Consider the following 18,340-nt stretch of genomic DNA (forward strand, 5'->3'; position numbering starts at 1 on the left):
CTCAGGTGTTGACATATTGGCTAGGAGGAAAGGTTTCCATCTGGAGAAGAATTTCTTTGTGCCCCTCTCCTTGTTCATGCTAGCGCCAACTTTTCCGTTTGCGTTAAATGTCTCATTTCTTCCCGTACATCCCAGAGTGATGGAGTTGAGGAGTAGATCCATTTATTATATATAGATTTCTTGGCGGCTAAAAGGGTGATATGAATATCTTGGAGTTGCTGGGGTTTAGCATTTGAATTCTCCTTATGGGTAGCATTAAATAGGAGCAAAAGGTACATCATCTCAAAATCTCTGAATAGCAGGACAATCCCAAATACAATGCACCATATTTGCTTGTGGGAGAAAGCATTTCGGGCAATGACCTATGTACCCAGGTCTCGGATGATTATATTTTATATTGAACGCATATTTGGGCTGGTACATTATCAATAGATGAGATTCTCTCAATTTCTCACGTATATTAGTCTGGCGGACATTATTATTCCCTTCTATAATTCTTTGCTCTATTTGGGGTATCTGAGAGTACTTTGCCCAACTTTTCATATTATTAGAGGCTTTATCTATCATTCCTACATTAGCTAAGCTCTTTTGAATATCAGATAGTGACACCTTTTCCCCTTTAGGCTTCAAAAAAGTATTGAAGGGAAGTATATCGGCTAGTGCTTGTATATTTCTCAGATTGGCTTAAACATAAGATTGAAATTGACCATAAATCAAAAAGTCCCTTCTCGATATTCCGTACTGTTGTATCAGCTCCCTGAAGGTAAGAAATCTATGGTTCCAGAGGTTCAATAGATTCCGTAATTTTGTGATGCCTTTTGCGGCCCATTCTAAATTTTTATGCATAGTGCTCGGGGAGAACCCTAGGTTGCCCTCTAGTGGCATGTATTTTGACACCCTCCAGGGTAGCCGATACAATTTCCAAACTTCTCACCATGTTACTAGGGTATCCCTATATATTGTGTTGTGCTTAAGGCAGATGGCTGGGAGGCCCAGTTCGCATGAAGTAGACCTGTCAGCTCCCAGGGCTCGGCTATCTGTTTTTCCAGTGATATATTAGACAAGAATGCAGTATCTGCTATCCAATCCCTGACATGGCGGAACATGCAAGCCAGAATGTATTTTCTAATATTTGGGAACCCCAGGCCCCCCCATCTCTTTTGGCAATTGCAGTCTATTCAACGCGTACGTTTACCCCTCTAGAGGAATTTAGTAAAGGCAGAATTTAGCGCTCTCACGTCTGCGTGTTTCGGGAGTAGAGGAATGACTTGCATGGGATATATATTGCATGGGTTCCCTTGTTAAAGACATTCCATTCCATGTGGTTTCCAGGAATGAAAATTGACGATAAATGTTCCTAGTAGGGGGACACAACAGCAAAAACTTTTACAGTAGCATCTTGTTATAGTAAACCTCCTTCTATAGTAAACTCAGTCCCCAGTTCCCGACCACATGCTTGAATAATTATATAATGTATGACCAATTCTGATATAAACGTCTGATTTACTAAACCGATTGGCCAGGTCCATTGGAGTTTACAGTAAAGGGATTCTACTGTATAGCCAAATAGCGCCTTACCCCTCTACCACATACTTTGCTAAATGATTCATTGAGTTGGGCTTGTAAGGCACATACGCACGTGCAACTTTTCCACCCAACTATCATCCAATTTTGGTTTGTTGGATGATAGTTGGGCATATGAATGTGTAACAAACAACTAGAAAGCAAATGATATCAGGGATTTGCCTGATACATCATGCGGTTCGACTCACACAAATGTTGGCCGCGTGAGTAAAAGTAATTTGGATGACTTGTACTTGTTTTGCATGTGGCCTTATCATGCAGTTTGTCATTCCGCTTGCTTGAGCAGTATGCATGAGTTGTTCGTTCATTTGGTTGTTGCGAATACAAGTGGTGCAATCGCTTGCTCATGCGGACGGTCATGTCGTCTGGTTAATTGTGCAGTATAGTTGCACATGTGTACGTCTTATGTTTTTGTTTTAACCGCTTTAACGGCAAGCTGGTGCATTAAAACATACTGTAAAACAGGAGAGTGTTCGCAGCGCCATCTGGTGGCCAAAAAGTAAAAATACACCAACACACACATATACATACACATACACTTAATTAACCACTTTACCCCCAGCTGTACGGATTTCTCCGTCCCTTTTTCCACTCTGTTACCACCAAGGGACAGAGAAATCCGTACCTGACGCCGCTCTCACCTCTGTCTGCGCGCCCTCGTGCATGCCGCCGCCCGCTCGCCCGGAGATCAATGAATGGGAAAAACCTTTCCCGTTCGTTGATCTAAACCCCCCACAATCATCAGCTGCTTCTACGAGAAGCAGCGTGATCATTGTGACAAAAAAAAAATGTTGCCCAGCCTCCCTGAACTTCCTGCAAGCGTACTTCCTGTACGCTTGCAAGTTGCATAAACAAAAACTCACTGTGGCCATCTTGTGGCCAAATAGTAAAACTACACCCTGAAGCATTTTTCATATACAAATACATTAGTTAAACATTAAAAATTAACTCATTACCTCCCACACTCCCCAATTTTTTTTTTTTATTTATTTATTTTTTTTTTTTGTAATAAAAAAAAAAATACAATAAAAAAATACATAAATAGTTACCTTAGGGACTGAACTTTTTAAATATTTATGTCAAGACGGTATAACACTGTTACTTTATAAACTATGGGCTTGTAATTAGGGATGGACGCAAAACTGAAAAAAATGCACCTTTATTTCCAAATAAAATATTGGCGCCAAACATTGTGATAGGGACATAATTTAAACGGTTTTATAACCAGGACACATTGGCAAATTTCATGGGTTTTAATTACAGTAGCATGCATTATTTAAAAACTATAATGGCCGAAAACTGAAAAATACATTTTTTTCCCACATTTTTTCCTATTTTCCCATTAAAACACATTTAGAATAAAATAATTATTGGCATAATGTCCCACCTAAAGAAAGCCTAATTGACGGTGAAAAAAACAAGATATAGTTCATTTCATTGTGATAAGTAATGATAAAGTTATAGACGAATGAATGGAAGGAGTGCTGAAAGGTGAAAATTGCTCTGGTGCTCAAGGGGTAAAACTCCTCAGTGGTGAAGTGGTTAAATATTAAGTTAATGCCTTCAACTTGCAAAAGGCCCCCCCCCCCCCCCCCCCCAAAAAAAGAACCACTTGTAAATATATTTTTTTTTAATGGATAATTAGTTGCCTGAGGCCCTGTTCACACTGCACGCGTTCCCATCCGTGTTTCGGGAACGCGTGCAGGAGGCCGACACCCACAACATCAGACAGTGCATAGACTGCACTGTCTGATGTTCGCACTGCATGCGTTCCAGACCAGTGCGGTCCGGGAACGCATGCTGCACGCATTTATTTTTATTTATTTATTTTTTTGCAGAAACGCGCGGCTGTCCCATTCACTCCAGTGAATGGGATCAGCCACGCAATGCATACAAACGTGGATGGCGTGCGTTCGTATGTGTTGCATTCCGAATGCACGGCTGTCCGCATTTGCTAATGTGAACGTGGCCTAAGGGAATTGGCTTTTTAGTCTATATTTTATGAGGGTATATTACTATTACTTTACTACATAGGGACTTGTAATTATGGACTGGACACAAAAATTACACCGATATTTCCCTAATAATATATTTTCGCCATACATTGTGATAGGGACATAATTTAAATGGTCTAATAATTAGGACGAATGGGGAAATACAATGTGTGGGTTTTATCCACACGAGAACGTTTTATTTTAAAACTATAATGGCCAAAAACTGAGAAATAATGTTTATTTTTTTCATTCTAAAATGCATTTAGAATAAAAAAATTCTTAGCAAAATGTACTCCCCACAGAAAGCCTAATTGGTAGCAAAAAACAAGGTATAGATCATTTTGTCGCGATAAGTAGTAATATAGTTATTGGTGAATAAAAGGGAGGAACATTGCTCTGGTTCATAAGGGTAAAAACCCCTAGGGGGTGCAGTGGTTAATTGCTTCATGGCCCATATGCAATTAACATTTTCTCCTGAGTTTTTTTCTCCTAGGTGATGTTTTTAAACTTTGTCAATAAAATGCTTTTTAAACCCCCAGCTAGCAAGAAAATGCTCAGAATAATTTTGATAGCACTTTTTCACCAACTTTTTAGTACTTTTTCAATTGCAAATTGCTGAAAAGTTATTCTAAATTGAAGATGGAAAATTATCTCCCAGGAGAAATTTCAAGAGAAAAGTTAATTGCATATGGCCCCATGTATCTAAAGCTGCTTACTCCCGTGAGATAAAACTTTATAAAACAAAAAATCTGCAGAAAGATTTGACCGACGAATCTCTGTAGTGATGCTGTACACATGCAACCAATCATCCGTTCATGCAAAAGGCTCAAGTGATGATTTTGTAGTCCATTTACTTCATTCTTCTCCACTGTGCACACCAGAGCAGCATTTTTTTTCTTAATTTTAAGCTAGGTTTGTAATAGTGTGGCGTTGGGAAGCTGGAGGTTGGGGTGAGAGTATTTATTTATCTGCAGGGAAGAGGGCTGCTCCTGTGGGCTCTTGTCTGCTGCAGTTTCATTTTCCTGTCTTCAGCAGGCACATACCTGTTGCAATGCATGCAGAGGAAATGTAGTCTGTGGATGTTCATCTCTCGGCAATGAAACTGCAGCATGAGTAAAGGAGATGGTGACCACCGTACATTCGAGAGGCCACAGGGCACTCTTCCCCCCCCCCCCCTCCCTTCCCAACATGTAGGCAATTGCTCTCACCCCAGCCCTTGCCCCCAACTGCATGTTATTACGAATCTTCCTTGTAGACCACGGTATTGAAATCTATGCCCAGTTTGGGACCTGTTATCCCTGCCAGGACATAGATTTCAATTACTGTATCTTGCGCTACCACCGATCATGCTGCTCTTCCACTGCTGCGGCCCACTCGGTCTGCTATTGGTGTGACAGCAGAGCTCTGTGAGCCAGTCGGGCCGATTTCATTGGCTCCTGACCTTGGTATCACTGTGATTGGCTCACGGAGCTCTGTTGTCATACCAAGAGCAAAGCAAGTGGGCTGCAGTGATAGGAGAGCCTACACATTTTGTGGAAAGGATGATTGTCAGTAGACTACATTGTCCGGGATGGATTTGAGAGCTTGAGAGACAAATGGATTTAATCCAATGTCCTTACTTGTGGTCTCTCTTACTGAAACACAATGTGAGAACTGCTGTTGGGAGTATTAATGGGCTGTACAGAAATACAAAAAAGGTCAGTAAAACTTACACGCAGAATCGCACGTACATTTTAGAAGGTGTTGTATAAACTACATAGCTTACATACCTTGCATTACACACAGAAAGCGTACGTTTCTTTTATAAAGCAAAAAGCATTATGCGCATTATACAAGCAGCGTACGTGTGTTGTGTACATGTAGATTACGCAATGTTATGTAGTTTGTGTAGTGCCCAGTAAAATTGACATGCATTGTTTGCATTTGTACATTTTACCAACCTTTTGTGAGTACACCCAAACATCAAATCATACTTTCTCATGTGCCATTAACTTTGTTTTTTGTACTACCAGGTCTGCTACTTAGAAGTTGCCCCGAAGGACCGATTCGCGCACAACCAAACAGAGCTGCACAGGGAAATGGTGGTAAGAGGTGTTTTCTATCTTTAGTGGATTTCTTGTTGTGGGCAAATGGGAGGCAGACACTCCCCCATTCCACTATTCCATACCACCTGTGCAGACACTTACCCATTTCACTGTCTCCATACCGCCTGTACAGACACTCACTCTTTCCACTATCTCCATACCGCCACCTGTACAGATACTCACTCTTTCCACTATCTTCATACCGCCGCTTGTACAGACACTCACCTATTCCACTATCTCCATACAGCCTGTGTAGACATGAGCATCATGAGCCTATGATTATGCTTACAAGGTTGGGGATGGTGTCTCCATATAGAATTATGTGGGAATGATGGAAAGCGTGTTATCTCCCTCCTGGGCCTAATGCTGGGCATGCAAGGGCCGATGCACCCTTATCAATCGAGCCGCTGATTGCTCGATTGATAATTTACGACAGGTCCGATACCCCGCTGGATCGTCGCGGGCGGACAATAGTGGGCAATCGAGCAGAAGATAAGGAGCGCCCGCGGGGACGAGCGGGAATCGATCCAGCCGCCCACGGGGACGCGGCGGGAGTTGATCCGGCGGGTAATCGAGCCGCTGGGTCGATTCGTGTATGCCCAGCATAAGAGAACCAAGAAAAACCCTCTGTGTAAGGGGTGATATTTAAAAATCTGTTCCCTCCAAATTACATTGTCAATTCAGATGCCTCTGCAATACAGCTATAAGGTAGGTGTGTGTGTGTGTGTGTGTGTGTGTGTGTGTTTGTGTGTGTGTGTTAAGCATATACATTTAAATCAGCATTTTTCAAGGACACACAATTTCTTAATCTTGTTCCTTTTTAAGTGACACACCTTGGTACAATCACTTGGATTACTGTTTTAACAGGAGTTTAGGGATCAATGCAGGTGGGAGGCAAGCCGCTGCAAGACCAAGACTCTGATGGATATAATTGAGAAGACTGACCTAGAGAAAAATCGGAGTGTTCCATTTGTTGGTAAGAACACAGATGAGGTGTCATCTGTTCTGGCCATTTTAGAATGTGGCTGGTTTCATTATCCACTGTGCTGCCCATGGCAGTAGGTTGAGTTCTGAGCCTGTGGTGTTCCCTGCAGTAAAATGTGACTAGTGTTTATCTGTTCAGAATATTTATAGAAACTGTAAAGCTTGTTAGGAGCATATAGTTAAATAAAAAATCCATTGTTGAAGGAAGACACAACTTTATTTATGAGGTCTGATACTCCTTACCCCCCGTTAAGCTGTCATTAGCATTTTCTGTGCCTACAGTATCAGGCCTAGTAGTTGTCAAGAGCCCTCTAGAATGTTTTCTCTCTCTTTCTTTGGCCGCTGGGTGCAGGACTGTATGATCTGGAAATTAGCAGTGATATCCAAAAGAGTATAGTAACAGTCTGCACACCAAATTCGGAATACGATTAATAGGATGAACAATAAAGTAATTGTATTGTTCATCCTGTCTTGACAAATGGGACCCGAGAAGCGTGAATGACATAGATGTGCTGTGAAATTTGGGCGTCTCGGAATAGCCAATAATAGAACGTCGGTATTTTACCTATATTGTACAGCGTAATCTTGTGGCCCAAAAGTTACATTGCGATAAGAGTGACAGCATTAAAAAACAAACAAAAAAAAACGTAAACAATTACCTTAGGGACTCACCTCTTTTTTACTATGTATGTCTTGAGGGTATATTACTGTTATGTTTGCAAATAAGGGCTTTTAATGATTGATTGGGAACAAACAAAACAAAAAAAAAAACCCTCAAAGCATAAAAAATACACCTTTATTTCCAAATATTGTATTATCGCCATGCATTGTACTAGAGACATAATTTAAAAGTTATAATGACCAGGGGCGCCCAAGGGCACAGGCAGTACAAGCAGTAGCCTAGAGCGCAATGGCCGTCATAAGGCGCCGCCCACTGCCATACCGACACAATACACTGGAGTCATGCACGCTGCAGCTAACAGCTGTGCTCACTGGCTCTCCTTTTCTTCTTCACAGAGGCACCCTTCACTCCCTTTGAATAGAGAAGAGCAAACATGCTCTGCCCCGCCTCTAGCCACCCCTTTCTAAATACCAGCATATCCAGCATCTATTTACTAGTATTGCACGTGGCTCTAGCCCTGCCTGTAGCTCCACCCCCATCAGACAGCCGTTCCGTTTGCGGTGTCAGGCTAGCCAGAGGCCACTTACTGACCTTCAATTTGCATTGCCCCCTGCCAAGATCTAGATAATTTCTGTGTGATAAGTAGTGATAAAGTTATTAGCGAATGAGTGGACCACTGAAATGTGAAAATTACTTCCACACTTAAAGGACAACTGAAGCGAGAGGGATATGGAGGCTGCCATATTTATTTCCTAGCTATCCTGCTGATCCTCTGCCTTTTATATTTTTAGCCATAGACCCTGAACAAGCATGCAGCGGATCAGGTGTTTCTGACACTATTGTCAGATCTGACAAGATTAGCTGCATGTTTATTTCTGGTGTGATTCAGACACTACTGCAGCTGAATCGATTAACAGGGCAGCCAGGCAACTGGTATTGTTTAGAAGGAAAAAAATATGACAGCCATATTCTTCAGTTGTCCTTTAAGGTGAAAACAACCCGTGGGCTGAAGTGGTTAAACAAGGGCAGCCAGGAGTGTGCGAAGTTTTTAGAATTTGCTTGTTGAATGCAACCTCTGACTTATAATCCTACATGACTTATCATGCATGTTTGTGTATCTTCTAACAGGTCTTGAATACATCCGCGAGTTTCTACCTAACGAAAGCGGTGAACATGTGTATGACTGCAAGTTGTGTACTGGCACTTTTAGGCCAAAGACTATGTTCCACCATATTCAGTCAAATAAGCACAGGATTCTTTACTTGGTAAGTATTTGGTCCATGGCATTTTTCCCAGTGTGATCCTCTAGCACCTAGGTTCTCAACGTGTGGTACGCGTACCCCAGGGGGTACTTCTAATGGTTCTAGGGGGTACTCAGGCTTGATATACTTAGCCAAGAACAACAAATTGAGAGTTTTAGAAAATGATAAATCTTATTTTAAACAACCCCAAATTAGTATTTTAGCTAATTAAAAGCAATAGTAAAGGCTTGGAAATGGTTTGGAACCAATTATAATGTACTACAATTAAATATATATTTCTCAAGGGGTACTTGTGATAATGGTTACTATGCTAGGGGGTACTTGGTGAGTACAGGGTTTTAAAAGGGGTACATACCGATAAAATGTTGAGAAACACTGCTCTAGCAGCACGAAGCACAACTCTATCAGCATGAAGTGTCATGCAAAAAACGAAATTACGCTGGCGCTAATGCAAAGGGTGGTGGAGCTACAGTGCACGATCTGGCCCCTCCCCCGCCACTGTTGCTAGGTCGCCACCTCCACTTTGGGCCAGACTTGCAGAGTCTCCGGATTCCTGCTGCTGATCCTTTTTCCCAATTGCCAATGTTCCCCTAGGACTCTGGAGGAAAAAGTAGGAGCTGGGGGGGGCATGGGTGATCGGGAAAAAGGATTGGAAAGGATTACATTTCAGTATATATAACTCCATTGTAGTGCCCCAGCACACCACATTGTAGCATTCCCTATTACAGTGCCGCCACTTGTGTATTGAGCTTGCTGGAAAAGTATAATCATAGTTAACTTCTTCTCTGTCTGTTGCTGACGGTTGGACCACTCTGCTGGATGATTCCTATTCACCAGCCCAATAGTCCTTTGTCAAGTGATAAGTCACATGATTATCATGCCAGCAGCGCAGTAGACATGGGTAGCTGACCTGGGACTCAGGAACATGGTGTCAGTGGCTGAAGAAGTGAGGTCTTGGTAGAGTAGGTAACTGTGAAACCCAGGATTTGCTTGGAGGGTGTCAGCAAGCTTGGTAACAAAAAGCAGGGAATAGCTACTGGTAAGAGTTATTCTGGTTTACGGTGTGCATTATAAGCCAGTATTGCGGTGCTCTAGTGATCAGCAAAATGGCTGCAATCCACTTTTTGAATCGGATCGCAGCCAGTGAAAAAGTGCCCTTACATAGTATTTTTACTTTGCCCTTGTTTTCAGTTTTTCCGTCCTGTCTGACTCCTCTCAGGAGATTTTGGTCAGGGAGGCGAAATTACTGCAGAAAATAATAGACCCCCCTCTTGTGGTTAATGTGCAAATCTTTATACCAACATGTACTGAACTCTTTTTTTGTTTGCTTTTTCAGGCCAGGCACCATAAAACATTAGGTATAGACCGAAAATTCCGTGTAACCGACCTAGACAAGTGGAAGCAGTTGATTACCCTTTCTGCAGTAGTTGAGAAATTGTCTGGTAGGAGGGAGTTAATAGTAAGCATTTTTCTTCTTTTTATGACTACTGTTGATATTTGGCATACCACAGAAATTATGCTGCATTGGGCAGATGGATCTTCCAAGTTGAAAAAACAAAAAAATACTTGTAAGTAAAATTTGTACTCACTGTAGCCTTCATCATTTGCACTCTGGAATTGTCTTCTTCTGGAAGCTTTGCTGACAGATGAGAATAAGCCAGCAAACTCATCCTTAAGTTGTCACCTAATACCACCATTTATCAGTGGCTGGATAGTGTTAAAGGGACACTTAAGTAAAAAAAAAAGAGTTTTACTCACCTAGGGCTTCCAATAGCCCCCTGCAGCTGTCCAGTACCTTCGCCGTCTCCCTCCGATCCTCCTGGCCCCGCCAGCAGCCACTTCCTGTTTCGGTGACAGGAGCTGACAGGCTGGGGACGCGAGTGATTCTTCCCGTTCCCAGACACATTAGCACCCTCTATGCTGCTATATGGTATATGCTATAGCAGCATAGATGGCGCTATTGTGGCCAGGAACGCGAAGAATCATTTGCGTCCCCAGCCTGTCAGCTCCTGTCACCGAAACAGGAAGTGGCTGCTGGTGGGGCCATGAGGATCGGAGAGAGACGGTGAGGGCACCGGACAGCTGCAGGGGGCTATTGGAAGCCCCAGGTGAGTAAAACTCCTTTTTTTTTGTTTGACTTAAGTGTCCCTTTAAGGGCCCTGCCTCTGACACAGGAGACCAGGGTTCGAGTCTCGGCTCTTCCTGTTCAGTAAGCCAGCACCTATTTCAGTAGGAGACCTTGGGCAAGACTCCCTAGCACTGCTACTGCTTATAGAGCGCATCCTAGTGGCTGCAGCTCTATAAGTCCGCCAGGAGAAAAGCACGATATATATGTTCTGTGTCTTATCACTGGAACTTTGGAAAGACTGTGGGTGCAGCCCATTCAAAGCACACCTTCCTCGAGGAAAAGCTACCCGATGCAAGTACAGAATCCACATACCTCTGCGTTGTCCATTACACATTGTTACATACCATTTTACCATTTTTTTTTTTAAGCATATGACGCACTTTTTCTCCCCCAAAAAGAGGGAGAAAAAGTCCCTGCGTCATATTTGCCAAATACAGGAACCCCCCTACTTATGAACGCCTGCCGAACCGCCGCAAGGTCGGGGACTCCCTGTATTCACCCCTTGTGTCTGTCTGTTCCCCCTTGTGTCCCCTCCCCTGTCCGTGTAAAGTTTTATATACAGTGGCAGCTCCAGTGGTGATCACATTTCTCCTCTCCAGCACGACTCCCCTTGTGCCGGCTTCTGCTGTTTGCGTCATCAGCAAAAGCTGACACTTGGGGAGCCGTGCTGGAGAGGAGAGAACTGTGATCATCGCTGGAGCTTCTTCCCGAATTATTGTGCCCTCCCAGCTTTCCGTGTGAAGTTACAAGCAGAGATAGATAAATAGATATATAGATTCCCCGACTTACGAACGGCCCGATCCCGTCGCGATGATTTGATTTCCGTGGGGGAAGTTTGAAGAAGTGGTTTCAAACATCCCGACTTAAGAACGGACTCAAGTTAAGAACAAATCTACAGTCCCTATCTCGTTCTTTAACCGGGGACTACCTGTATATCCATGGAATATATATATATATATATATATATATATATATATATATATATTTATATATTTATATTATATTCCATGGATTGAAAGACATCAGCGACTGTAATTACTAGTTGTTGTTTTTTTGTTTTGTTTTTTAAACCATGCTATGATTACTAGTTAATTTCCAGCAGTTGATCAAAGGGTTTTATCGGACTGCAACTTGGAGTTAGAAAGGAATTTTTTTCCACTAAAAGGCTAATTGGCAGAAGTATTGTAAGGTTTTTGTTTCCCTTTCCAAGATCAACTGGGATATGTGAGGATGCGGGAGAGAAAGGTATTATTTATTTTTATTTTTCTTGCCTGGACTTGATGGACGAATGTTCTTTTTCAACCAAACAAAAAAACAAAAAAACAAAATATATATATATATATATATATATTTTCACACACTCTCACACACACACACACACACACACATCTTTTTTTTTTTTTGGGGTTGAAACATTGGTTGAACATTCGTCCATCAAGTCCAGCCCAAAAAATAAAAAATAAATAAAACCTTTCTCTCCCGCATCCTCACATATCCCAGTTGATCTTGGAAAGGGAAAAAAAAAACCTTACAAGACTCCTGCCAATTAGCCTTTTAGTGGAAAAAAATTCCTTTCTAACTCCAAGTTGCAGTCCGATAAAACCCTTTGATCAACTGCTGGAAAATAACTAGTAATCATAGAAGGGTTTAAAAAAAAAAAAAAAAAAAAAAAGTAATTACAGTCTGATGTCCTTTAATCCAGGGGTCCCCAACCTTTTCCGGCCCGGGGACCACTTTCTGACCAAATTTCTCTCCGGGGCCTGCCAGTATAGGGAGTTTAGTTGCCCCAGTATGACTAGTACAGTTACCCCAGTATACCTAGTATAGTGCCCAGTAAAGCTAATATAGTGCCCAGTATAGGTGGGTAGTGCCCCAGTATAGCTAGTATAGTGCCCCAGTATAGCTAGTATAGTGCCCCAGTATAGCTAAAATAGTGCCCCAGTATAGATAGAATAGTGCCCCAGTATAGCCAGTATAGTGCCCCAGTATAGCCAGTATAGTGCCCCAGTATAGCCAGTATAGTGCCCCAGTATAGCCAGTATAGTGCCCCAGTATAGCTAGTATAGTGCCCCAGTATAGCTAGTATAGTGCCCCAGTATAGCTAGAATAGTGCCCCAGTATAGCTAGAATAGTGCCCCAGTATAGCTAGTATAGTGCCCCACTATAGCTAGTATAGTGCCCCAGTATAGCTAGTATAGTGCCCCCAGTATGGTGGCTGGAAGGTCTAATGGTTAAGGGCTCTGCCTCTGACACAGGAGACCTGGGTTCGAATCTCGGCTCTGCCTGTTCAGTAAGCCAGCACCTATTCAGTAGGAGACCTTAGGCAAGTCTCCCTAACACTGCTACTGCCTATAGAGCGCGTACTAGTGGCTGCAGCTCTGGCGCTTTGAGTCCGCCAGGAGAAAAGCGCGATATAAATGTTTTGTCTCGTCTTGTCTTGTCTAGTATGGCTAGTATAGTGCCCCAGTATGGCTAGTATGCCCCAGTATAGCTAGTATAGTGCCCCAGTACAGCTAGTATAGTGCCCCAGTACAGTCAGTATAGTGCCCCAGTACAGCCAGTATAGTGCCCCAGTACAGCCAGTATAGTGCCCCAGTACAGCCAGTATAGTGCCCCAGTACAGCCAGTATAGTGCCCCAGTATAGCTAGTATAGTGCCCCAGTATAGCTAGTATAGTGCCCCAGTATAGCTAGTATAGTGCCCCAGTATAGCTAGTATAGTGCCCCAGTATAGCTAGTATAGTGCCCCAGTATAGCTAGTATAGTGCCCCAGTATAGCTAGTATAGTGCCCCAGTATAGCTAGTGTGCCCCAATATAGCTAGTATAGTGCCCCAATATAGCTAGTATAGTGCCCCAATATAGCTAGTATAGTGCCCCAATATAGCTAGTATAGTGCCCCAGTATAGCTAGTATAGTGCCCCAGTATAGCTAGTATAGTGCCCCAGTATAGCTAGTGTGCCCCAATATAGCTAGTATAGTGCCCCAATATAGCTAGTATAGTGCCCCAATATAGCTAGTATAGTGCCCCAATATAGCTAGTATAGTGCCCCAGTATAGCTAGTATAGTGCCCCAGTACAGCCAGTATAGTGCCCAGTATGGCTAGTATAGTGCCCCAGTATAGCTAGTATTCCCCAGTATAGCTAGTATAGTGCCCCAATATAGCCAGTATAGTGCCCCAGTACAGCCAGTATAGTGCCCAAATATAGCTAGCATTGTGCCCCAGTATAGTAGCCCCCGCCCACACCCCTCCTCCCGCGGCCGCCGCTGCAGTTACCTTTTGCCGGCGGTCTCTTTACATTCCCCTCTCTCTCTCTCGCCGGAGTGCAGGGCTGCTGTGATGGAGAGGGAAGAAGCAGGAAAGAGAGAGCGGTTCCCATAGTAACGGCGCGCCGCTACAGGAAGCCGCTCTGTCTCTCCTGCTTCCTCCTTCTCTATCACAGCAGCCGCAGGCAAGAGAGAGAGAAGGGGAATATAAGAGACCAAGCGGCCGCCAAAGGTAACAGCAGCGGCGGCCGCGGAGGGGGACGGGCGGAGGGGGCAGGCAAGAGGACAGTCCCGCAGCCCAACTGAAAACGTTCTGCGGACCACCAGTGGGCCGCGGACCACAGGTTGGGGATCCCTGCTTTAATCCATAGAAAGCATCCAAACCTCTTTTAAACCAAGATAGAGAATTTGTCATAACTACTTCCTGTGTTAAAATATTCCACATATTAATAACTCTTACGGGGTAAGAACCCCTTTCCAAATAGATGGCAAAACCTTCTTTCCTTCATACACAGATCATGTCCTCTTGTCCTTTGTACAAGCCTAGGGACAAAAAGCTGGTCTGCTAAACCTTTGTATTGCCCTCTGATGTTAACCAGGTCACCCCTTAGACATCTTTTTTCCAAGCTAAATTAACCAACAACTTGGGGGCGATCAGACCCCACCAACAGAGAGCTCTGTTGGTGGGGGGGGGGGGGGGGGCATCACTCGTGTGCTGTGTTGTGCGGTCCTGCAGCTTGGCCTTAAAGCTGCAGTGGCCGATTTAGTTAAAATGTGCCTGGTCTTTAGGGGGGTTTACCACTGTGGTCCTCAAGTGGTTAATGTGTACCCAAGGTGAAAATAAATTAATGGTAAATTGTAACTATCCTCCTAATCCTAAAAATTGACTTTCAGAGATCATGTGGTTTTATTTTGTTTAAACATTTTATTGTTTCTGCTCAATAGCAGGCTGTTAAGTGCCCTAGTGTTAAAATACATAAACTATTGGGTACACTTTAAGAGAAAAATAGGAGGGAACATCGTAGCAAGCCTGCCTCTTCCTGTCTGAAAAATGTGACTTTTAGCTAAAGTCAAATTGTCAAAGCGTGATTACGGGAATGAGGAGTGGAATGGACATTGCACAGAGGTGTGTGGATCCAGCATGAGCATACGCTGTGCTTACCTTAGGTAGCTTTGCCTCGGGTCAGGTGTACGTTAAAGGAGAACTGCAGTGAGAGGTATAAGGAGGAGGCTGCCATATTGATTTCCTTTTAAGTAATACCGGTTGCCTGGCAGTCCTGCTGAGCTATTTGCCTGCAGTAGTGTGAATCACACCAGAAACAAGCATGCAGCTAATCTTGTCAGATCTGTCAAAAATGTCAAACACCTGATCTGCTGCATGCTTGTTCAGGATCTATGGCTAAAAGTATTAGAGGCAGAGGTTCAGCAGGGCAGCCAGGCAACTGGTATTGCTTAAAAGGAAATAAATATCGCCTCCATATACCTCCCACCACAGTTCTCCTTTAAAGTAAACATGAGATAAAAAATATATTTCTATATACACATACCTGGGGCTTCCTCTAGCCCCCTTCCTTCCCATCGGTCCCTCACAGTCATCCCAGTCCTCCTGGGGGGGGGGGGGGGGAGACACGGCACATGGGCGGCAAGGGAACGCGTCGCTTGACTGCGCCTGAATGACTGGGCTGCCTAGCGGGGGATCCAAGCGGTCTTGGAGGACGGTGAGGCACCGATGAAGTATGTCAGTAGTTGGGGCATTATGATTGTATCAATCACCTGCTAGCCCTATCGCAGCAGATTCTGGCAGAAGAAAGCTTTGGGTGTCAAAACATGCTGAATGTTTTCTGCTGGCACTCTGTAGTATGAGATGTGTACAAAGTTTTCAAACTCCGAGTGCCCCCCCTCAACAGGTGCAAAGGGACCCTACTAAAAGAAACTGCTGCCTTTCCATTTCAAACAGGCATCAAGACTTAAAGGGACTCCGAGCAGTGCAGAAACTATGGAAAGATGCATATCATTTTAAAGCTCTCTTTCTCCTCTTTCCAATGATATATAAACCGCCGCCCTACGCCTTTTAGTTTTCACTATTTTCGCGATTGAAATTGCCGCGACCGCGATTTCAATCGCGAAAATAGAGAAAACTGAAAGGCGTAGGGCGACGATTTAGGTGTCGCCAGAAAGAGGAGAAAGAGAGCTTTAAAATGATATCCATCTTTCTATAGTTACTTGTATTACACTGGACGACACTTTCCCCAGTGTCAGCAGCTCCATTCAGCAGAATGGAGCTGCTGACTTTAGGAAAAAGTCGCCCTGTGTAATTCAATGTAACTACGGAAAGATGGATATCATTTTAAAGCTCTCTTTCTCCTCTTTCCGGCGACTCCTAAATCGTCGCCTTACGCCTTTTAGTTTTCTCTATTTTCGCGATTGAAATCGCGGCCGCTGCAATTTCAATCGCGAAAATAGCGAAAACTAAAAGGCGTAGGGCGGCGGTTTATATATCATTGGAAAGAGGAGAAAGAGAGCTTTAAAATGATATGCATCTTCCCATAGTTTCTGCACTGCTCGGAGTCCCTTTAAGGTGGCCACACACCATACAATTTTTTTAAATATCTGTTCAATTTAAGAATTGCAATCAATTTTTCTGACTGATTGTAACATTTCAAAAATATGACCAATGTACCACACACGTATGTTAAATTTTTCCCCAATTATGATAAAAATGATTGGAAACTGACAAAATTGCTAGGGTTTGTATATTAATCAATTGACAATCTAACACACACCTACAATCTTTAGAAAGATTGAAGAATAAAATCTGGCATTCCGGATCGATAAAAATAGAAGAAAATGGGAAATCCGATCGGATTTTTCAGTCTAATGAAAAAAAAAGCTTTCGATTTTTTTTTTTTGGTTTTTTTTTTTTTGGAGCGATCCGATCGTTTTTGTCGAATTGCGTAAAATCGGATCATTTTGTTGTATTGTGTGTGTGTGTGGCCACCTTTAGACCCAGCTATTGTAGAATCATTTTGTTCGTATTTGTAGAGTTTCATTTGTTTTTTAACGATAAGAAAGCATTTTTTTTTTTTTTTTTAACACTTTAGGTGATGAACAGAATTTATTATACAAACCTAACCCCGGAACAAGTTTCAGGTATTTCTTCTATCTGTTGTTTAGTTTTCTTGTTGTACATAGTTCTGTCACATTGCACAATTGTTACAGCTCACATGTATGGTTTCCTGAGTATAGGAATTGTTGCAGGTTCTTTGATTGAATTTAGTATCAGTTTTTTTTAAAGAGAACCCGAGGTGGGTTTGAAGAATATTATCTGCATACAGAGGCTGGATCTGCCTATACAGCCCAGCCTCTGTTGCTATCCCAAACCCCCCTAAGGTCCCCCTGCACTCTGCAATCCCTCATAAATCACAGCCACGCTGCTGACAAACAGCTTGTCAGAGCTGGCTGTGTTTATCTCTATAGTGTCAGTCTGCTGCTCTCCCTGCCTCCTGCAGAACTCCAGTCCCCGCCTGCATCCCTTCCCTCCCTGCTGATTGGAGGGAAGGGGCAGGGACCGGAGCTCTGCAGGAGGCGGGGGAGCAGCTGAGACTGACACCACAGATGTAAACACAGCCTCACAGCACGGCTGTGATTTATGAGGGATTGCAGAGTGCAGGGGGACCTTAGAGGGGTTTGGGATAGCAACAGAGGCTGGGCTGTATAGGCAGATCCAGCCTCTGTATGCAGATAACATTCTTTAAACACACCTCGGGTTCTCTTTAATTTAATTTTAAAATATACTAATCCTAGTGCATCCATGGTGTAGGAGCGTCTCATGGATCTTTTCCCTTCAATCCTTTTATCTCTTTTGTACCTTTTTTGTGTCCTTTTTGTACATTTTGTGTCCCCCTGTCCTCTGATGAGCGTAAAAAGCAATGGCTGATTTGTAACTTGGAAATAGATCCAGACTGTGTGGCTCTTACTGATCCGAGCACGCTGTCAGTCAATGTGGAGTCAGGCGCATTTTAAAGTGCCCCGACAGTTATTGCCATGGCAACGCATCATTACAAGGGAGGAGGCGGGGTGGAGAAGCTTAAAACCAGCACAGAGATTCTTTCTGCTTGGCACCTTTTGGCATGAAAGCACCTTAGGCACACATAGGTAATTGTATAAATATGTCCATTTATTAAAAAAAGATGCTAAGGGGGGACTATGTAAAACTAATCTCTTGTATCTAGTAATAGGCACAAGCGTTTTCAAAGTTTAGTTTCATCCCTCTTTAACCACTTGAGGACCCACGCTTTACCCCCCCTTAAGGACCAGCGCTGTATTCTGTGATCTGTGCTGGGTGGGCTCTGCAGCCCCCAGCACAGATCATGTAGCAGGCAGAGCGACCAGATCGCCCCCCTTTTTCCCCCCCTAT

The 18,340-nt window shown here is 43.3% G+C and overlaps 1 protein-coding gene across 2 annotated transcripts in view; it reads left to right on the forward strand.

Moving 5' to 3' along the window:
- The window catches only part of LOC137532558 (uncharacterized), a 97,076-nt gene that overhangs the window by 14,249 nt on the left and 64,487 nt on the right, over positions 1-18,340 (forward strand). For both annotated transcript variants that reach the window (XM_068253188.1, XM_068253189.1), the window contains exons 3-7: positions 5,591-5,662; positions 6,530-6,638; positions 8,397-8,533; positions 9,867-9,989; positions 17,025-17,073. In XM_068253188.1, the coding sequence (XP_068109289.1) occupies positions 5,591-5,662; positions 6,530-6,638; positions 8,397-8,533; positions 9,867-9,989; positions 17,025-17,073 (490 nt within the window). The remainder of the gene's footprint in view (positions 1-5,590; positions 5,663-6,529; positions 6,639-8,396; positions 8,534-9,866; positions 9,990-17,024; positions 17,074-18,340) is intronic.

Source organism: Hyperolius riggenbachi, chromosome 9, assembly GCF_040937935.1.
Source record: "Hyperolius riggenbachi isolate aHypRig1 chromosome 9, aHypRig1.pri, whole genome shotgun sequence".
Classification (NCBI taxonomy): Eukaryota; Metazoa; Chordata; class Amphibia; order Anura; family Hyperoliidae; genus Hyperolius; species Hyperolius riggenbachi.